This window comes from Fringilla coelebs (assembly GCF_963513975.1).
Source record: "Fringilla coelebs genome assembly, chromosome: 4".
NCBI lineage: Eukaryota > Metazoa > Chordata > Aves > Passeriformes > Fringillidae > Fringilla > Fringilla coelebs.
In genome coordinates, this window is record NC_140032.1 from 6,146,372 (window position 1) to 6,168,581 (window position 22,210).

At 46.0% G+C, this 22,210-nt stretch overlaps 1 protein-coding gene across 5 annotated transcripts; it reads left to right on the top strand.

Annotated features, from left to right (window-relative positions):
- Nucleotides 1–289: 289 nt before the first annotated feature.
- Nucleotides 290–22,194, top strand: IMMT (inner membrane mitochondrial protein). Of its 5 annotated transcripts, XM_084204882.1 has the most exons (15): nucleotides 290–753; nucleotides 5,855–5,931; nucleotides 6,328–6,517; nucleotides 7,868–7,988; nucleotides 10,133–10,213; nucleotides 11,289–11,390; nucleotides 11,894–12,030; nucleotides 13,098–13,201; nucleotides 15,123–15,258; nucleotides 16,120–16,249; nucleotides 17,944–17,958; nucleotides 18,962–19,185; nucleotides 20,280–20,411; nucleotides 20,792–20,921; nucleotides 21,238–22,194. In XM_084204882.1, the coding sequence occupies exons 1-15, from the start codon at nucleotides 328–330 to the stop codon at nucleotides 21,843–21,845; spliced, it is 2,613 nt and encodes an 870-aa protein (XP_084061008.1). In that variant the 5' UTR covers nucleotides 290–327; the 3' UTR covers nucleotides 21,846–22,194. The 5 variants fall into 5 exon arrangements, with proteins under 5 accessions (XP_084061008.1, XP_084061009.1, XP_084061010.1 ...); XM_084204883.1 differs by lacking the exon at nucleotides 17,944–17,958 and having other exon boundaries at nucleotides 16,120–16,272; nucleotides 18,970–19,185; XM_084204884.1 differs by lacking the exon at nucleotides 17,944–17,958.
- Nucleotides 22,195–22,210: the final 16 nt, after the last annotated feature.

The window sequence follows — 22,210 nt, forward strand, 5'->3', positions numbered from 1 at the left end:
CTGCAGGAAAGGCTGAGAGAGCTGGGGCTGCTCAGCCTCGGTAAGAGACCTGAGAGGAGACCTCATCCATCTCCGTCAGTGTCCGAATTTATTTGTACGCTGTCCGTGCTCGGAGCAGGGAGCAGGCTCTCTCGGTGGTGCTGGGCAACGGGATGAGAGGGAAGGGGCAGGAGCTGATGCCCAGGAGCGTCACCGGAACGTGCGGAAGGACTGCCCGCAGTGCCCTGACCGAGCACGGGGGCGCATTGCCCAGAGCGGGTGCGGAGTGTCCCTCACTGGAGACATTCCAAAGCTGTCTGGTTGCAATGCTGTGCCGCGTGCTCTGGGATGACTCTGCTTAAGCAGGGAGGTTGGACCAGACGACCAACTGTAGTCCCACCCGACCTGGCCCATTCTGTGAATTTTTTTTTTTTTTTAATTTTATTTTATTTTATTCTGTCCCGCCCGCGCCCGGACGGTTCCGGAAGTGCGCGACCCCTGGTCGGCGCACGCGCCCCCGCGCGCGGGCACCACCCCGCCCCGCCGGCGTCGCGCGGCCCGTGCCCGCCCTCCCATTGGCCACGCGAGACCCGTCACGCGCGGCCGCCCCCTGGCGGGGCGGGAGCGCCCGCGCAGGCGCAGTGCCCGCTGACGGGGGGACGGAGGCGGCGCCGGCAGGACCCGCGCAAGGCGCCTTCCCGCGGGCCGTGCCGGCCGCCGCTCCGAGCCATGCTGCGGGCGTGCCGCCGAGCGGGGCTCGCCGCGGCCAAGCAGGTGAGCGTTCCCCGGGGGAGTCCCGCGACCCACCCCCGCTCTGACCAGCCGCTGCGACCGGTGCGGCCGGGCCAGGCCTGCAGGGAGGGGGGAATCCCTGTGACCGCGGCTCGGCGCGCGCTGAATGACTCCGCACGCGCGGGCTCTGATTGGCTGCGCAGCCTTTGACGGGCGGCCGCGGCCGCCAACGGAGGCGGGGGGCGGGCACTGGTTGGTGGGGTGTACTACCAGTCCCAGCGTGCACCGCGGCAGCACAGCGCGGGACGGAATGAGGCACCACCGCAAGGCACGCCGGGACTCTTAGTCCTTAACGGGGTAGCGGGGAGCCGCGTTGCTTGTTGGGGGCTGTAGTCTCGGCCGCCATGGCCGCGCTGGGCCCGCAGCTCCGCTCCGCTGCTCCCGGCCCCCAGCCCGGGACAGCGCCGGGAGCTGCGGGCGGGGCCCGGGGCCCGGCGGCGGCTCGGTGGGGACGCGCACGGCCCGGCGGCCCCGCACGGATGGCGCGTGGATGGGCGGCCGGTGCGCTCCCCGGCGGGAAGGACGTGACCTTGCCTTCCCCGGCGCGGCCTCCCCCGCAGCCCCTGCTGAAGCGGCCGGGTCCGGAGGGCCGGGAGCGGCGCGCCCGGTGTGTAGCGTGGGGACACGAGTGATGGCAGCGCTCCTGTGTAAGGGGATCCTTCTGTCCGCACAGTGGGACACATCACGCGATGCCGAGGGCAGAAGTGTCCGTGGGACTCGTGCGGTGTGTTCTGGACCTTTGCCTCTCCTTATCAGCAGAGATAAGGGTGGTGATGTGCTCTGGAGCCTTTTTAAAGCAGTAGGCCAACTTTAGGAAGCCACAGGGATTTATAAGTGAGGGTGACTACTTTACCAAGGCCCCCTGTATTTCAGCTGCCTGATAAAAAATAACCTCATAAGATCACTTTTATATCCTGTTTTCCATCCCAGTGTTCATTACCCTTTGTTCACACAGTTTAGCAAAGGAGAAGCTGTAGGTTCTTCCCTTTAAAGCTCCAGCCTTTCCCACTGTAGCAGCTGCATTTCCTCTGGAGAGTCCTTTGGTCACCTGATGCCCACTGAAAAAAGGCTCTGGGTTTGCCTGGCTGTGGAAGGTTTCATCTGGAAGTTGAGAAGACAGAAACCAGGCTTTGGCAGATATTTATCACTTGAGGCTATTTGCATGTGCTTGGCTTTAACAGAATGTGTCTGGAATGACTGTACAGCTCCAGAACAGCTAGGGTGGTGCTTTGCAGCTGGAAGTTGGTCATCAGGCTATAAATATTTGGTGAAAGAGTCACAGAGTCGTTTGGAAAGGACTTTAAGAATTTCTCATTCCAAACCCCCTGCCCTGAACAGGGACACCTTCCACCATCCCAGGTTGCTCCAAGCCCTGTCCAGCCTGGACATGGACACTTCCAGGGATAGGACATCCACAGTTTCTCTGGACAAGCACCACACCACCCTCACAGGGAAGAATAATCCCTAAGAACTGTGCAAACACAGAGATGCCACAGCACTCTCTGAAGTTTGTTATCTGTACCAGACAGTTAATGGTAGAGACTGGGAAGACTTCATTCATTCTTTCCTTCCCTCTTTCCTGTTATTAATTTTTTCCTACTTTCATTCTTTCTGTGAGCTCTTTATTAATTCTTTCCCACTGTGAGCTCTGTGTGTGGAGCATCACTAAAGTTGTAACAAGTAAATTGAAGTGGCTTTGAGAGAAGGGGATCTTCACATTCAGAAATCTTTTCTGCCACGTGTGCAGTGCTGCAGAGAGATTTTTCTCTTGAAGTATTTTTGAAGTTTTCTGTGAAATGAACAAGGCTTTTAGTAAGTGTGTGATATTTGGCAGAAGCCTTGAATGATGGGAAGTTAGAGTTCTGTGGTGAGATGTCCTTGTTGTACTGATCTCTGTCTTAATGAAGAAAAATGTCTCTGAAGTTTTCTGGTTTGCTTTTTCTGTTGGAAGTGCACGAATCCCACATTACAGAAATTCTGGAGTAGGATACTCGAGCCTGGTGCCTAAGGGAGGTTGAGCTGGAGCTGAATGAGCAGAGGATGGTGTGTCCTGGCCATGGTTATTTGAAGTTACACATGAACTATAAACCTGCAAGGCAAATTTAATTGGTTTAATGATGTTCTGCCATTCTGTTCTTGCCCTGAGCACTGTGCCACAGTGAGCTCACTTGGGTATCCTTAAATGTCCCTAAATCACTGGGGCTCATAATACTAACCAGAGTGAAGGTGTGATGTGCCCTGCTTGTGGTGATTAAATAGTAGATAATGAATGCAAAATAATAAGTATTAAAAAAGTTGAGTGAAACAAATATAATGTAGAACTGCTGGAGGAGGAGGAAGAAATAGAAACAGCTGCCCTGCAGTGCCCTTGCTGTGGGCATCCTTGCTGCATCCATGCTGGCTCATCCAAAGAATTTTCTGTCTTCTGCAGGACAGAAAGTCATTTATTTCTGCCTTTTGAAGGGCACAGCAAAGCATGTGTGATGAATTTCTCCAAAATTCTTTGAGGCATTTTTACAAATAAATGACAGGGGTCTGAAAATTTACAAAGTCCTGGAAATTTTGCTAAGGGGAGATTAGAAATTACCTGCTAATTTCCATATTATGGTGGTACAGCAAATACAAGCAATATTATTATGGTGGCCAAAAGAGAGCAATACTTATTTAAAAATTCATTAAATAAAAATCAGTGATTTTTGGAGGTATTAGTGTATTTGGATGCGAGAGAGGGAAAATTGAACTTGGGATTCTGTTCATAAAACATGGGTACCTACAGATTTTCATTTGCTGTTCCATTGGCCAGCTGTGGCAATTTGGTGCAGTGACTTGAAAGATGGAGTTGGTGAGGGCTTGTTTTGGGTTTAATTACTGCTCCATTGCTACACGTGTGAGAGTTCCAGTGCCAGAGATGGAGGACCTGTATTTTGGTTCCTCTCATCTTGATGAAAAATAAATAAAAATGAGGATTTGGCTAATTCTAGAACAGTCCAGCTTAGAAGAGATCTCAAAAGATCATCTGGACTAAAATCAATAATCCCTCCAAAAACCCCCTCCTGGTGTATAAAGCATAAAGTGCTGAGCTAAGAGAAGCAGGTGTTCTCCTCTGCCTTGGTGGCTCCCTGAGCACAACCTGATCCCAAGGGCAGGAACTGTGTTTGCTGAAGGTGTGGAGCCAGATGAGTCCAGTGTTGTTTGCCATCACCAGGTGTGAGTAGGGGTTTTAGCCAGCAGGGACAGGGCTGAACTGGCCCAGAGGGCAGGTCCAGCCCGAGCAAGGATGTGGGAGTGACAGTGGTGCAGGGTGGGATCACCTCCAGAAAGCCTGGCCAGGAGCTCAGAAGTGATGGCTTTTGTCCAGGGGAGCAGCAGGCAAAATAGCATAATCCCAAAGTGTTGGAATGGACTGGAAATTCAGTCTGAATTGATGAATAGAAAATCAGGGTTTTTTCCCCTTCTTATTTTATTGGATTGAGCTGTATGCATAATACTGGATTATTTTGCTCCTCCTGTGCTTCATGGTGTAATAGGGACATACTGAGAGTCAGGAGCACATTCAGAAGATGGTAACAAAATGATTTGTGGTAGGTAGGTTCAGAAGTTGGTAACAAAATTATTTGTGAGGCTTTTAGTAGTGAAATTCTCCTTGAAAGGACCAGTGAAGCCTCAGGAAATGCTCCTGGAGCAGTCAAGTCAGAAAATCAAAAATGTTACAGAACATATTTATTATTTTGTTGCCCTTTCTGTCCGTCACAATCCAGAAAACCACTCACAGTGAGGCCTCCTGGAGGTCTCAGGGGTAAGAGGAGCAGGCTTCCTCTTGCTGTGCATGTGCTCCTGCTGCTAATTAAAAATGTTTTGGCTGCCTTTGTGGAAAGAATAAGAATGCAGTGTTCCTGCCTTTTCCTGTCTGTGCTGTTGGACAGGGATGGGACCTAAACCACATGAGTTGTGCATGTTATTGCCATGTGCAAAAGGAAATAGAGAAACTTGTCTTCTGGGGTTATGTTGTAGTGAAGCATCACTTTTTAAAAGAAAAAATTATTTTCTTTTTTAAAGAAAAAATTCCCTGTTGGGCAAAATACCTCAGCTGTGGGAAGAGTTCATGTTGTGCCTTGTGCTTTGATTTCTCATGAGTCCTGTATTTCCCTGTTAGTAATTCCCATGTGGGGAAAGAACCTCTGAGCCAACAGTGTGGTTTCTTCTGTAGGCTTACAGTAGCTTAACCAGTCCTTCAGAGAAGATAAAAATCTTGATAATGTGGATCTTGTTAAGTAGAATATAATAAAATATCACTCTTCATATACTAATTTAATTTATATTATAATCTGATGGCTGTCTGGAAAGTGTACATGTTATTAATTCTTTTAAAGAAGTGGTCTTGGCTTGGAAGCTTAAGGAGAATTGCTTGTATATGTTAAGAATTAAAAGTAGTTTGGAAGTTTAAGGAGAATTTAAGTAGTTTTGAAGCTTAAGGAGAATTGCTTGTGTATCTTGAGAATTAAAAGTAGTTTTTAGTATTTAAACTGCTGTTGTTGTGTTCTGCCCCACTCACACTGAGCCATTCTAGTATTTGAGATTGAAATGCATCTGAAACTAACCCAGTTGTACTGTCCAGCACATAAATCAGCAAAATAAATGTGTGAAGAAGCTGGGATAGGGGTTTATTCCTTCTCACTTTTCAAATTTTCAATTCCTTTTTCAAAGAATTTCACAACTTCTTAAAAAGCCCTTACCTTGGAAGCCGCACATGGGTTCCCAGAAAAGAGTCCAGCGTTGTAGTGCTGGTCACAGCTGTCCTACAGACACAATGAGGCTGTGGCAGTGGAGCCAGTGAGCCCAGTGCCTTCCTGTGTCCCTGCTGAGCCTGCCTGCATCCCCCCAGCCCAGTGCTGCTGTTGGGAGGGAGATGTTTCCCTGTGTCCCTGCTGACCCTGCTGGTGTTGGGAGGGAGATATTTCCCTGTGTCCCTGCTGAGCCTGCTGCTGTTGGGAGGGAGATGTTTCCCTGTGTCCCTGCTGACCCTGCTGCTGTAGGGAGGGAGATGTTTCCCTGTGTCCCTGCTGACCCTGCCTCCTCCCCACAGAACAGTCAATGTGTGAGAGCCTCGCTCCGTCCATCGCGGCTCTACCGCGGATATGCCACCCACTCCGGAGACTCCGGGTACGTAGCGGGGTCTGGGGGGTGGGACTGGTTCTGCATTCACCAACAGGGGACTGCTCCTTGGTTTCACAGGAGAGCAGACTCCTGGCAGTGGGATTTCTGTGTGGAGTAAATCCTGTTCTCATGGGGCGTGTTCCTTGTTTGGTTAGGTCAGATTTAGATGAAGAAAATGAAGATGATCAGTATTTATCATGGAAGTTGTGGGTTGGCATCTTACTTTGGGTTGGTCACTTACCAGTGTTGTACCAGGATGAAGGTGATTTAAAGCAGGTTCTGGAACAGAGTGGTGGCCCCCAGCTATAAGCTGAAGATTCACAAACTCTTTGATGTTTGCCATGTAATGTAATTTATTTATTTATGTAATTTACATCCCTTTCACTCTTCTTTCCTCCTCAGTGTTTCCGTGGGCAGAATCATTGGTGCAGGTCTGCTGTTTGTGGGTGGAGGGATAGGTGGAACTGTCCTGTATGCCAGCTATGACAGACACTTCCGGGAGAGCGTGGAGAAGGCCATTCCCTACTCTGACAAACTCTTTGAGATGGCACTTGGCCCTGCACCTTCCAGCACACCAGTGCCAAAGAAACCAGTAAGTGTCTCCCATCCACTCCCACACATCCACTTCTCTGGTTTTTAAAGAGAGTGTCTGCACTTAGCTTTCAAATTCTGATTAATTTTGCTTTGTGCTAAAAATTAAAAAAGTTAAAGAATTATGATTCCTTAAATTAATGAACTCCACCAAGTTCCTACTTGGTGTTGCAAAAGTGAAGCTTGTACATTTCACATTACCATCTCATGATTGTGGTGTGTGGGTTGTAAAACTTGTTTTTATTACAGTAAAATAATCTAATATAATCCCAACTGAGTAACTGCTCTGCTTATACTCAGAAAAAAATGAGGAGAGAGGTAGGTGACAGGCTGGAATTTAACTGCTTTACTAGAGGCTTACTGTAGTTAGTGGTGTAGCAGAATTACAAAACTTACTCTAAATGAACTTATTTTAAAGAGGACTGAGAATATTCTTGAATAAGTAAAGATTTGAATGGTACAGAGCCAGGCATAGGCATCATGCTTCAAATTCTTAGTGGCACTACCCTGGAGAAAGGAAAATCGGATACTGCCTTTGGCACAACTCTGGAAATTGAAACCTGGAAGTTTATCTGCTCCTCCGTGTGAAAGGAAACACTTCCCAGTAATGAAGAATACTGAAAATTGGCTCTGGCCATATTTTTTTGAGCTTTCAGAAGTTATTTGGCCTTCAGGAAACTCAAAATATTTTAAATTGAATTTTAAGAAAGCCATTTTTAATGAGTGGGGGAATATCAGTCAATAAAATTTTCTCTCTTCTTGTTTTAGCTGCAGCTTGTGTGATCATCCAAGCTCTTGGTGCCTCCCAGGCACTAGGGAATTTTGCAAACCAGATTGATCAGCAGAGTTGTCACCTCCCCAGTCATGGCTCTAACTCAGATGGTTTTATTTTTACCTTGTGGCTTTCCACAATGGATATTAAGGGATTGATATCATAAAATGTCACAATCCTCTGTGTTTCAGTGTTTATGTGCCCCAACCACCAGCATCTGAACCCTTTCAAAAGGAAATCAGTGGAGCCAAACTTATGGTTTCTGCATTCAACACACTCAGAAATGCTTGGAATATTTGGGGCATGAAACTATTTGGTTTTTATGCTTAAGTTAATAAATATTTGTTTATAGTGAAAACTGCCACAATTCTACCTGCATTTTTGGAGAGGAGAAAATCATAAAAATTCCTTCTGAATTAAAAATTAAATCAAGGCATTAAATGGCTGTTTAAAATTGCACAGCTCAGATTTATGATACAGACACCTGGATATGAGAAAGTTCTTTTCCATTATACTGCAATTGGTGAAATCCAAACTGTTTGAAAAACTGATGATATTTCTTATTTCTGACTTTTCAAGATACAACAAGGTCCACTGAAGATCTCATCTGTAGCGGAAGTAATGAAAGAGTCTAAACAGCCTGCTCAGAAATCCCAGATAAGCAAACCAGAAGGTGCTGCTCCTACAGAGGAAAAAGGAGGTAAATTTATAGAGTGTCATGTATGAAGAAGCAAATGACCTAATGATCTCCTGTGTCATATATGGTAAAGTAGATTTAAATTGTCCTTTGAATGGTTGAAGGAAAATATTGTAATTTCTTAGAATTTTTCCTTTCCAAGTCAAAATATTTGTGTTAAGTGGCTTTAGCTTTTTTCCCCCTATATTTTTTAAAGAAATGTATTTAATTTAGAGGGTATTTGGAATCTGAGATAAAGAATTAGTAACCTTCATAGTTTAGATGTGAGACTCACCAGGAAGAGAACTTCAGGTGCTGGACTCTGAGGCTCTTGCAAGCACAAGATACTTAATTGTGGAGAATTACTGGGCTATTGTAAAGCCAGATCAAATTGAGCTTATTTAGAGAGGAGCACTTGTGATGTCTTTTTATGTTTATCTAATGTCTCTGTGTGTGTGTAACTAATATCTTGTTGCTGTTTATCCAGGAAATCATCTTCTTCTGGAAATAAAAACATCCATATCCAATTAATATTTTTTCTAGGGGAAAAAATTCAGTCTTATAGCCCTGTTATTATATTATAGCACTTAGCATGGAATGGTTTGGAAGTGAGCTTAAAAATCATCTAATTTCAACCCCCTGCCAAGGCCAAGCACACTTTCCACTAGACCCAAAAGGTACATCCAGCCTGGCCATGAGCACTTCCAGGGATGGGGCAGCTACAGCTTCTCTGGGCAGCCTGGTTCAGTGCCTCACCAGCCTCACAATAAAGAATTTCCTCCTCATATCTGATCTAACCCTGCCCTCTGTCAGTGTGAAGCCCTTCCCCCTTGTCCTGTCACCCATGCCCTTGTAGAAGGCCATCTCCAGCTCTCATGTAGGACTGGGAGGTAATTGAAGGTGTCCCTGGAGCCTTCTCTTCTGCATGCTGAACACCCCCAGCTCTCCCAGCCTGCCTCCATAGCAGAGGGGCTCCAGCCCTCTGAGCATCTTCGTGTCCCCCTCTGGACTTGCTCCATCAGGTCCATGTCCTCCTTGAGTGGGGGCCCAGAGGTGGATGCAGCACTGCAGGTGGGGCCTCACCAGAGCAGAGCAGAGGGGCAGAGTCTCCTCCCTTGACCTGCTGCCCACACTGCTGGGGATCCAGCCAGGACACAGGTGGTTTCTGGACTGCCTGGCACATGACAAGGTCATGTTGAGCCTCTCATCCACCAGCACCCCAAAGCCCTTCTCCTGGGGCTGTTCTTGATCCATTCTCTCCCAGCCTGTGTTTGTGCTTGGACTTGCCCCAACCCAAGTGCAGGATGTTGGTCTTGTTGTTGAGCTTCATGAGGCTCACAGTCCCACCTCTGGAGCCTGTCCAGGTCCCTGTGGATGAATATCCCTTCCCTCCAGTTTGTGCCTGCACAGCTCAGCTGGATGTCATCAGCAAGCCTGTTGTGGGTGCATCAGTCCCACTGCCCAGGTCACTAACAGAGATGTTTAACAGTCCTGGTCCCAACAGTGACCTTGAGGAACACACTTATCACTGGTGTCCCCTGGACATTGAGCCATTGACCACAACTCCTTGAGTACAGCCATCCAGCCAGTGCCTTATCTACAGAGTGGTTCATCCATCAGATCCATGTCTCTCGAGTTTAGAGATAAGGATGTCATGCAAGACAGTGGCAAATGCTTTCTGAAATCCAGGGAGATGATGTCACTTGCTCTTCCCTTATTCAGCAACGCTGCTCCCTCACTGGAGGGTCTCATCTGCTCTGTCATCCTGCTCAGGCAGCCTGTAGCAGACCCCCAGTGTAAATGTCACCTATCCCTGTGCTCCCTTTAGTCCTGACCTCTTGATTGGCTCCTCATCCATTCCCAGGCAGAGCTCCATTCATGACAAGTTGGTCATTGACAAAGAGGGTGATTGCACTCCCCTGCCAGGCCTTCCTAAAGAGCCTTCATCCTTCCATTCCAACCCTCCAGTCACAGTTGCCATCCCACCATGTCTCCATGAAGTGAGGTTCCCTTTTCCTGGGCCCCCTCTCCCAGCCGCTTTGGTTTAAGCCCCTCCTCACCAGCTCAGCAGGCCCTTGGCTGAAGATGCTCTGGCCATGGTTCTGTGGCAGATGGAGCCCATCTCCCCAGCTGTACTAACCTGTGTGTTCTGCAAATGTGTTTAACAGCAGGCAAGGCTGCAGCACAGATCATCTCTGCAACAGGGGTAGCCATGTCGGTGCCAGCTCCGGGGATCCAGACTGAAGAAGGTGAAAGAAACCATGTGAATACAATGAAGAAAACCCAAATCCTCTAGCTTCACGTGCATGCATTCTTGCTTCTGTGTTGGTATTTGTCATTGTTGAAAGGTGTGAGTTTCTGTGCCTTGTGCAGAAAACTTCCATCATCTGTTAATCGATTTTGGACACAGTGAGAGCTGCAGATGGCTGGGACAGGTGTAGGTGTGAGCCCAAGAGCAAAGCCTGCCTTTGTGCTGAACTGAACTTGCGCATTCCAGTTTGTCTCTGCTCTTGGTGGCTTTGTGATTGCTGTTCAGTAGGGCATCTCTGCCCAGGGACAAGTGAGGAAACTGTGTTTATTGTTAAACTCAGCAAGAGACACCAGCCTTGAGGTGATGGTCTCTTCCAGATGTGATTAGATTATAGCAATTCATTCAGTTATGAAGATTTCATAGAAAGCATGCTAGGGTTGTTAAGTACATGCTGCAGAGCAACATCAGCATTATTCAGAGGTTACCTGATGGGTTTTGTTGCAGCTTGAGGCTGAGAGCTCTGGGCTGTCTCCTCAGTTCAGATGCAACTTGCTGTTGATCTTGAGAGTGTTAATTAGGTCAATTCTCACTCTTAAAGGCATTTTAAGTGGTTGTAGGCAAGGGAATGGAGTCTAATTGTGATCCACCATAGCCTTCTCACTCATCCTTCATTGTTTTGGTTGGGGTCTGTAAGCATGCCAGAGGAGAACTGAGAAAAAGCAAGAAGGGAGATTCACTTGAAATTTAACCTTGGCTCTGTAAGTGTTTCTCACTTCTTGCTTTGCCTTTGACTTCTGAGTCTTGTGTAATTTTGTAACTAGACAGTGGAAACTCTCCAAACGCGAGGTGTCCATGCTCTTGTCTTTAAGTTGTGAGATTGGCCTTTGTAGTTATGGATATAAAGATTCTTCAGGTGGTTCCAGCATTGGTTTTGAGCAGAAGTCAGATCTATAAAGTGATACCAACTATAAAAATCAGTTTTGATAAAGTTACTTCTCTACAAGTAACCTCTGTACACTAATTTGGACTCTCCACTTAAGCAGTTTGACTCTTTTTTTTTGACTTCTGAATAGGAAAACAACAGGAAGGTTCCCATGCTGTAAAAGAAAGGCCACCAGAAGAAGTTGCAGCCCGGCTTGCTCAGCAAGACAAAGAGGAGCAAGAGAAGGTATCAGGTGAGTCTACACTGTCACTGTTCCTGTGTGTGTTGCATGGGACAGAACTGTGGAATTGCACTGCCTTTATAGTCCTAAGCTCCTTACACATCTCTTGGATGTGGGAGTGGTGGTGAAGCTTCTTCCACCTGCTCATAAAAAACCGAGAATTGAAGAATTATGGAAAAATTGAGGTTGGAATAGACTTCAGAGTTCAAGGAAAATATGAAAAATTGTTTCCAGAACCATTAGAACAAGGGAACATGGGATGCACCTGCACCCCCCTGCAGTCCCATGGGAGAGGTCTTCCACTGGGTGGTGTTTTGCTCTCCTCAATACCTCTTCTCTAAATGAGGAGAGCATTTTGGTGATCTTCTTCTGAAGGCTGCTGTTTAATTCCCAAACTGCCCAGCCCTTTTAGATCATAGAAAATAATTTAAGACACGTAGAGGCTGTAACATGTTATTTTACTAATTATTAAGTTCTTTTCTTTATTGTTTAATTGACTTAAATGTTTTTTCCAGCCCTTGCAGCAACTCTAGAAGGAGCCCTAAACACAACTGCTCGTGTAACCCTTCAGGCTATCACTGCTCAGGAGTCAGCTGTGCAAGCAGTGAATGCCCATTCCCAAATACTGAAGGATGCCATGGATGATTCTGAGGTAAACTGGACAAGTGGGGACAATTTTTTCTTTTTCATTGGGTTCAGCAAAACTTCAGTCTGAATTAAAAATAAACTTGGAATCTTTTCTTGCAATGCCTTTATCACAGTTTTAACTCACCTTTCCACTTGTGAAATGTGGTATAGTCAAATAATGCAGTGGTTTTGATTTTGAATTTTGTTGTTTGGGTTTTTTTTTCCAGCTCCTCTATTTGCTTTTTGCAAGAAGAAAATTCAAGTTAAGACATTAATAATTTTCACACTATATTTTAATTAATTTTATTTTAATTTCTAAGACTCTTTACCTAGTTAAGATCATGCTGTCCAACCCAACAATTCTATTCAACTTTTTCCCTTTGCCAACATTTTCTTGCTGGATTGCTTGTTTCTTGTCAGGAAATAGGGAGGAGATGTACAAGTGATAACATTTGTGGTGTGCTCGTGCCAGAGTTTGTGTGGGTCTGCCACTGCCCATTCAGTTCTGGAGCAGAGATAGAATTCACTTGTTAATCAACTAGCAGGGACATGGGCAACCAACCAAGCACTCAAGATTTAATCTAGTAGTTAGTAAAATAACTGCCTAAAGAGATTGCTTTTAAGCTTAATTACTAAGCTTAATTTAAAATCAGCTTTTAAGTATTATGGTACTTAGGGTTTTAAGCTTAAAAGCAATTTGAAAGTATTGAAGTATTGTAATACATGTGGAGGTTTCCCCACTATAGGTTGTGCACCATGTGATTCTCATGTGAGCTCTTCTGGGTGTATAAAGGTCTGTGGCTCAGGAAGAAAAAACCCATTAAGAATCAAACAAAAGCAAAACAAAATGTTGGAAGAGAAACATCACTTGTAAAGCTTCCAGCTGTGCTGTTGAAAAACACAAGAATGGTGCTCAGTTTGAGGGAAATGTTCAGTGACCAGGCTTCCACGGTGTGGTAACCCTTGTTCAGTGATTGCAGTGACCCTAATGAGGAGTCTGTGCTCCCCAGGATGCTGGGGGGAGCCTTCCACGGTGTGGTAACCCTTGTTCAGTGATTGCAGTGACCCTAATGAGGAGTCTGTGCTCCCCAGGGTGCCGGGGAGAAGAAATCCTCGCAGTGGCGCACGCTGGAGGAGGCGCTGAAGGACCGCAGGAGAGCCGTGGATGAAGCTGCTGATGCCCTCCTGAAAGCCAAGTGAGTTGCTGGATTTAAGTCTTGGAGTAAAAAGTTACATTGCTCATGTGAGGGCTGGCAAACACCAGATAAGTTTCTAGATGTCTGTGTTCATAGTGAATGATCTGTTTGTGCCAAATCAAAAGATGGTTTAATACTCATTAGCCATGAGCATTTTAATTGGACATGTGCAAACATTGGGTGCCTGTGCACAAAGTCCTCCCTGTAGCAGAGAGTCTGAAACGCTCCTGTTCTTTTTAAGAACTTCTTTATCTTCTTAGTCCTAACATAGAGTGCTGGTAAGTTCAAGGAAGATGAAAAAAAAGATCCACAGTCCTTTTAGTATTATTGTTGAATAATTTTGTTAATAATGAATGTATTGTAAGGATTTCAGCCTGGAGAAGAGAAGGCTTTGGGCAGATCTTCAAGCACTCCAACACCTAAAGGGAATACAGGAGAGCTGGGGAGGGACTTTTTACAGAGGCAGAACGAGGGTGAATGGCTTCAACTGACAGAGGGCAAATTTAGATTGGATATTAGGAAGAAATTCTTCCCTGTGAGAGTAGTGAGGCTCTGGCATAGCTTGCTCAGAGAAGCTGTGGCTGCCCTATCCCTGGAGGTGTTCCAGGCCAGGTTGGATGGGGCTCTGAGTGACCTGTTCCAGTGGAAAGTGTCCCTGTCCATGGCAGGGGGTGAGATGAGATGATCTCTAAAGTCTCCTCCAACCCAAACTGTTTGAGGATGACTCCATGACTGCACTCTGTGTATTGAGTCAGCAAGATCACTGGCTTCTTTTAGTTAAAATGAAAAAATTAAACCTTGCAGCATCCTTGGCTGCAAGGTTTAATTTTTTCCTTTGGCAGTTCCCTGTGTCCACAGAATTGCTTTTAAGCAATTTGATTTTTACTGAGCACAAGGCTAAGAAAAACTTGAATTCTGAATGGGCAGCAGTGCTCATACCTTGGGGTCTGTATGACCTGTGTTGATGTGCCCTGAATGTGGTCTGTGGGCACTGAAGGAGCAGAAATGAAATGACAAACAGTATCCCCAAGATGCCCTTGTAGTGAGGTTAGAAATAAATTTGGAAACCCTTCGTTGCTTCTCAGGCTGAGAGGGCAACATCATCCTTGAAGCTGCATGGTTGCTATCACATTATAAACTTCCCTTATCTTTGATGCTGCTGAGCTGACTGAATTTAGTGGGAGGTGTAATTGAGGTTGCATTGTTAAAACAAAGCTAATGCAAACCCCATATGCAGCAGCTTTCATTCTCTATTGCTCTACTGGATATCTTTGCTTTTATTATTTTCTTAATTTACTTCTTTTAAATCTTGTTCCTTATTCTAATGAGGTCATTGGAAAACTCCATTGGTTTGCATGGATTTGGAAAAGGAACATTTTTTCACTTTTTCCTTGATTTCCAGTTGTGCTAGAGGAAAGCATTTCTTTCCTAATTACAAAAACCCATAATCTATCTTTACAGAGCCCTATAAATTCTCTCCCATCCTCATTAATCTCCACCAGTCACCATGTCCAAAACACTTCTGCAAGCGTAAGCCATCTATATTAAAAATGTTTCCTTGCTGCTGTTACATGCTGGAAATGTCTGCTGTATAATTCTAACCTAATTTTAATCTCTAATTCTAGTTTTACTTACACTAACTCCTTCCAGTGAACTTCCATCTTCCCTCCAGCTAAATCCTGAATACTAATTGCAGTATAAATAACTCTCATTGTACATGGAATAGCCACACTGACATCTTTAGGTTTCAGGCTGTGGGAAAAAAGTAATCCTTAGTCAAAGCATCTTAGAGTTGGTAGATAGGAAGCACCAGTAGAGTTACCCAGTAGTTGTTCCTGTGAATACCAACAACATAAAGTAGATTTTCTTCGGGGTGATGAGCCCTGCCTGTGCTACACTTAGCAGCTGCTTCTCTTTTCAGAGAGGAGTTAGAGAAGACAAAGTGTGTCATCGAGAAGGCCAAGAAGTGTCAGCTGGCAGGAGCCAAACCTCACATTGTTGCTGCAGAAGAAAATCTCCATCATATGATTGTGGACTTGGACAATGTGGTGAAAAAGGTAAGGCTTCCTCAGACTGTCCTGGTCCTGCACAGGACACCCCAGGAATCCCATCCTGTGCCTGTGAATGTTGTCCAAACATTTCTTGAGCTGACAGGCTCTGTGCTGTGACCACTTCCAGTGCATTGTGAATTGTAAATCCATCCTCTTGTAGCTGTACTCAGGCTTTGAGCTGGTTATACTGGCAGTAATTAGACATGGCAAGATCTTAATGAGAACTTGAATTCTGTCTTGAAAGAGCCTCCAGGTGGCTTGATGGTCCCAGTCCTTTCTGTTGGCAACTTGTAATTCTTCACTTGATTCCAAGGTAATTTACCACAAGATTAGGGACAAGTTCAATGTGTGCTAATGACTTGGTGGTAAATCACTTTGCAGTTCAGAAGACTGGGAAAGAAATGTAAAGGTGAAGTTTATCTCCCTTTGCAGGACAGCTGGTAATTCATCAGGTGTGTTTGGAGTGAATGTAGCCTGATAGTGGGAACACCAGAACTCACTGAGGATGGCAGCAATCACAGGCATCACTTACTAGGCCTGTAGGATGGCTGTGAGCAGAGAAAAGGAGCTGGAGATGTGTAAGATATAAACTGAATTCAGGATGCTCTTGGTCCTGTCCAGGCTGCAGACTGGCTGTGTAGTTACAGTGGGCATGTGAGGCAAAATAGATTAGTTAAACTTCCAGCAAATAATTATTGTGTAAGAGAGGTTTAATATCACAAGGTGGGTTTTTGTGCTCTCCCAAGTGAGTTTGCCTTGTTTGGGCTGGGAGTTGATATGTGCCAAGGCTTGGCTTTAAATGATAGGTGCCTTCACTTTCATCCCTTGCCTTGAAAAACAAATGACTCTCACCCTTGTTTGTTCCAGGTTCAGGCAGCACAGTCTGAGGCCAAGATTGTGGCTCGGTACCACGAGCTGGTGGTCAAAGCCAGAGAGGAGTTCCAGAAGGAGCTGGACAGCATCACCCCTGATGTGAAGCCTGGCTGGAAGGGGATGAGTAAGTCTCCCATTGGAGGGGGGGTCACCTCGTGCTTGTTGCACTGTGGTTTGTAGTGCATGACCACTCAATGTCCACCATCCCAGTTTTCAAATTTTCACAGTATTTGGTTGGTCTGAAGTGAAAATGATTTCACAACTAAATTAAATAATCTAAAGCAGGTGTTGTGAAGAGAATCAGTTCTATCTGTGCTGTATGGGAAGTATCACAAAACGTAGCTCTTGTGTGATAAATATCATACTGGTTGTATGAACATCTCTCCCCTCCCTGGTATTTCAGGAAGGGAGTCAGGTCATTTGAGATTTCAATCAAATCTGATGTTAAACAGTAATCAAATACTTGATTGACTCTGTGATTAGAGGAATTATAAAACACTGTTGTTACAGAGTGATAAAGAATTTCCTGAATTTTCCTACATCATCACTGAAACGGGGAGGTTTCATTGTTTATACCCTGCCTGCCCCAGTATATTTTATTTCTGAACTAAACTGACACAGTTACACACCTGTAGCAACAGCCAGTGCTGCACAAAAGCAGTGAACAGTCAGCTCACTCCCAGTAGTGCTCCTGCACAGTCCTTGCCACAGGTGCCCTTGCTCACCTCAGCTGCTTTCATTTTAAAGACAAGCAGAGTGGCAGGAGGTGGATTGTGTGTGTTCACCAGTACTGTGGATGAGCTCCTGAAAGAACCCATGTGTGGTATGTCCATGGAACAATTACTGTCTGTGGTACTTCAAAAAAATGAATTCCCTAAAAACCCCACATTGCCAGATATTTTCACTCAGGGTTTAACATAAATGTACTAAGTGATCTCAGACTTTTCTAGCTGATGTGTTCAGAGGCAGCTGTTAAGGCTTTATGTCCAAGTTAGACATTTTTTTATAAAATTAATAACTGTCATTTGAAAAAAATGGTGTCAGTATTGCCTTAATATTTTTCTTGAAGTATACAATGCAGAATTACAACTGATTTTCTTTAAGCTACTTTATGCTTTAGGAAATAATTTTCCTGGCTAAATGAATACACCAGACCTTTGGAATGGTCAGTTTTCATTTAAAAAACAGCCAACCTCACACCCAGTATATGTGGGGAAAATATTTGAATCAACAAATTGTTTGTGCAGTTTGCTTTTGGGGTGTTATTAGTTCTGAAAAAAACCCCAACTTATTTAGGCTCCCTTGGGATGGAGCTGCCTTTCCTTGCACAGGACAAAATACTGGGTTTTGTGATCACTGCCCTTCTGTGGGAGGAAAGGGAAGCTCGTGGTGGCTTCCATGTGCCCCAGTTCTTACTGGTGTGGCTTGCTGAAGCACATGGGACAGACTTGACTCTCACTACCACTGGGGATTTTGGATTTTGTTTCTTGACCAACTGCTTCTGTTTGTAAGACCCTAAAAACTTCCAGTGTCCTGTTGCAATTTCCTACTTCAAACTTCTGTTCCTTGCTTTGGCTGAACTCAAGTGTCCATCTGTGGGTTTCCAAGGGTGGTTTTAGTGGTTGGGGTGTCTTGGGCTACATCTTGCCTGTAACACAGAGACTTTTATACTCCACATACTGTTCTTCCTGAATTCCAAAGGACCTGGTCTCATGTTTAAGTCACTGTAGATAAGCTCTTAGTTTTCTATTTTACTTTTGCATGACTGCCTTGCTGTAGTGAATGTGCACTAACTTTCCCAACTTCTTTCTGTTGCAGAGATAACTGACTTAGGTGAGTTACTGTCACTTGTTCTTGTCCCTTGAAAGTTACATCTCTTCTCTTTGTCCTTTTTTTATGCTTGTGTGGGGCATGGCTTTAAGTTACAGGCAGTTATCAACAAAGGGTGAAATGTGGCATTCCTAGAACATTTTAGTCTGAGGTATGCCTTGGGACCCTTTCCAGTCATCCCAAAAAGGGATCTTTTTGTAACACTGTTACATCCAACAGCTGGGCTTGGTGCTGCTGGTCAGCTTTCCTGCTGCACAGTGAGCACCACTGCTCCAAGTCCTCCTGTGCCAGTCCTTTGTCCTGCACTCAACAGTAAGATGACTGAAGGACTGTGCAATCTTGCTTGCTTTAGACCCTGCAGGAATGCTTTCCCAAGCAGTCCCAGCTTTCCATACAGATGATTTAGCTGGCAGCCAGTGCAAAATGAGCTGCAGCATTTTATAAAGCCCTCCTCAGGTTACCAAATGCTGCAGGGTTAGCTTGGGTCCTCCCATCCCAGGTACAATGTGGTCGAGAATTGTATTTCCCTCTCAGTGGCCAAACCTGAAAGGTACAATCTGGGGTAAGGAATCTGATTAGGAGCAGTGCATCTGGAGGACTGTTGAAGAGAAAATGTAATTCTGTCTGTCCCTCACAGTGACATTCCCTGCTGCTCTGGGTCCTGGCAGAGGGCAAAATATGTGGTGGTGTAAAAACCCAAGAAATGACAGAGCTGTTGACAGTCTCTAAGTGCAACATGGATATGGAAGTGTAAATTACAGCTGGGAATAATTTGGAAGAAACCAAGATAATTTCTCTCCTGGGATGAAAATACAGTTCAGAAAGTGGTCTCAGGTGGGCATTAGCACAGGTCAAGGGCTTGAAGTGCTCAGAGACCTTTCCTAGAACGAGCTCACTGGTCAGTAACCCCTTGGAGCCGCAGAGCAATCGAGTGGGAGGCGGGGGGGCCCTGCAGCAGTTTCCCTGTAGTTGCCATCCCCTCCCTCATGCCCTGTGTTCCCTTCAGCTGGGCAGCTGTCCACAGACGACCTGAACTCGCTGATCGCGCACGCCCACCGGCGCATCGACCAGCTGAACCGCCAGCTGGCCGAGCAGCGCGTGCGCGAGCAGCAGAACATCGAGTCCGCCCTGGAGAAGCACAAGCTCGAAGATAAAAAAGCATTTGAGGCAGCCGTGGCCAAAGCGCTGGAGCGTCACAAAAATGAGATTCAATTAGAACAGGAGAGGAAGGTAAAGTGGCTGAAGCACCTGGTTAAATCCATGGGTCAAAAAGAAGGTACAAGAGTTAATGCAAAAGGCCAGAGGGACAACTGGGATGTTCTGGGCAGTGGGAGACTTCACAGGGGTGACTCCAAAGCTAAACATGAAAAGGAATCACAGAATCACAGAGTAATGAGGTTGGAAGAGACCTCTGAGATCATCGAGTCCAACCTATGCCCTCACACCTCAACTAGACTACAGCACCAAGTGCCATGTCCAGTCTCTTTTTAAACACATCCAGAGATGGTGATCCTGCCACCTCCCTGGGAAGAGCATTCCAGTACTTTATCATTCTTCGGTGAAAAATTTCTTCCTAATATCCAACCTGTACCTTCCGACGTAGCTTGAGGCTGTGTCCTCTTGTTCTGTCAGGAGATGTTGAGCAAGGAAACTGCTGCAAAGTTAGAATGGTGAAATCATACAAGGAATGACTTTGTGAAGTTATTGGCTCCTGTTGGAGATAAAATACTGGGTCAAAAGAAATCCTAGAATGATTTGGGTTAGAAGAGATCTTCAAGATCACCTTGTTCCAACCTCCTGCCTTGGGCAAGGACAACTTCCACTAGACCAGGTTGCTCCAAGCCCTATTGAACATGATCTTGGGAAGGGGTTGGGGCAGTCATAGCTTCTCTGGGCAGTCTGTGCCAGTGCCTCACCACGCTCACTGAGAAGAATTTCAGTGTTTGATCTGACCTTGTGTGGCCATTATAGGGCTATGTAGGGAAAAGGTAAAGTCTCTTGGGTTTGGAAACTCATTTATAAACCAGCTTCCAAAAGTATTTGATATGACATGTTACTGTATTTTTTATATACTACTTTGGTAGCTGCATTCAGTGTCTATTGAGTAACCAGCAGTTTCTCACATGGTGAAGCACAGATCTATTCCTTATCCCTAGGAAAAGGCTCAGCTGTAAAACTGGACCTCAGCAGGTCTTGAAGCTGAAAGAGAGGCTGTCAGTGCCACTGCTCTGACATCCCCTCAGTAATCACTGCTGTGATCCTGTGGCAGTGTGTGACAAGCAGCTGAGCAGCAGTGGTGCATTACACCCCTCGTTTGTGTGCAGGTGGAAGAGGTGCGGGAGGTGATGGAGAGCGAAATGCGGACCCAGCTCCGGCGCCAGGCTGCTGCCCACACTGACCACCTCAGAGACGTCCTGAAGATCCAGGAACAGGATCTAAAAGTGGAATTTGAGCAGGTAAGGGAGAGGAGCTCCCAGGGGAATTAAAGGGATATTCAAACCCTTGCAAAGCACGTTTCATATGACAAGAATCCTGAAACATGTTCCAGGGGATGGAAATAGAGGCTGGGGAGAAAAGCAAGCTTACCTTGAGGTGATACAGAGTGTCAGTGTGTAGGTTTTATTCAGACTTGTCTGAAAAGCTTTTGCTATAGGTGATAAATTTTTGACACAAGTGCAGTAACTGTTAAATTCACCCCAATAAGGCTTCTTACTGGTATATTGTTTTTACTGTATGCATTGGCCCTAACAAGGACAACAGATACATAGAAATGTCTGTAAAATAAGGTAAATATTATTAACCAGCTGTTTCTGTCACTTGTATTGCACTTTTTCAGAACCTATCGGAGAAGCTCAGTGAACAGGAGATGCAGTTCAGACGCCTTACTCAGGAACAGCTTGACAACTTCACCTTGGATATCAACACTGCCTATGCCAGGCTGAAGGGAATTGAGCAAGCAGTTGAGAGTGAGCACTGAATTCCTCTTTTTTTAAGGACTGTGTTCCCCAAAGGCCCCTTGCCCAAACTTGGGCATCTCAACCCAGGCTTAGGCACGTAGCTCACACTGCTGAGCACCCAGCAAATCCCAGATGACTGAAGTCCAAGGTGGTTCTTCCAAAAGTTGTCTTGCTCTGGCTCTAAGCTGTGGGCAGACTTGCTTTAGAGCACGTGCTGAGGGGGTGGCTGCTTTGGAAAGCAGAGGGTGGAGAGGGGTGGCTCTTGCTGCTCGTTCTCAAAGCCACGTGTGCCCAACTGAGAGCCCCTTCCTGGCTTGCCTTGCAGGTCACGCAGTAGCCGAAGAGGAGGCCAGGAAGGCCCATCAGCTGTGGCTCTCGGTGGAAGCGCTCAAATACTGCATGAAGTCAGGCACGGGGGACAGTCCCACGGAGCCCCTGGGCAGCGCGGTGAAGGCCATCAAGGCCAGCTGCGCCGACAACCCCTTCACGGAGGCCTTAACAGCAGCTCTGCCGCAGCAGTCCCTGACGCGGGGCGTGTACAGCGAGGAGGCCCTCAGAGCACGCTTCTACACTGTCCAAAAACTGGCAAAACGAGTGGCCATGATCGACGAGACCAGGAACAGCCTGTACCAATACTTCCTGTCCTACCTGCAGTCGCTGCTGCTGTTCCACCCTCAGCAGCTGAAGCCACCGGCTGAGCTCAGCCCCGACGACCTCGACACGTTTAAGTTATTGTCTTACGCTTCCTACTGCATCGAGCACGGAGATCTGGAGCTGGCGGCCAAATTTGTGAACCAGTTACGAGGGGAGTCCAGGAGGGTGGCACACGACTGGCTCATGGAAGCGCGGATGACCCTAGAAACCAAACAGATTGTGGATATCTTGACAGCATACGCCAGTGCTGTGGGGTTGGGAACAACTCAAGTGCAGTGAGCTAGGATTGGAGCTTTGGAGGCAGTTCAGCTGTTCTGGGCCAGAGAGAAATCCCATGATCTCCTGAGGGTTCAAACAGAGCTGTTGGCAGGGGCTGGAAGCAGTAAATCAAAGCACGGGTACCGTCTTGTTTCCTTGCACTGTATTTAATTTCACCATCTGTTGTATTTTTGTTGGTTTTGAGTTGTCATGACAACCAACTTCAGGAAGCTTCCCTACAATTTGTGTAAGAATTAATGTTTCCCCATCTTACCAAATGGGCTTGTGATCGAACCAAAATAATGTTTGTAACCTGCCATTAATCATTTGCCACTTTGTCAGCTGAATAAAACAAGACTTCAACCACTTGCTCCTGCTGTTTAAGT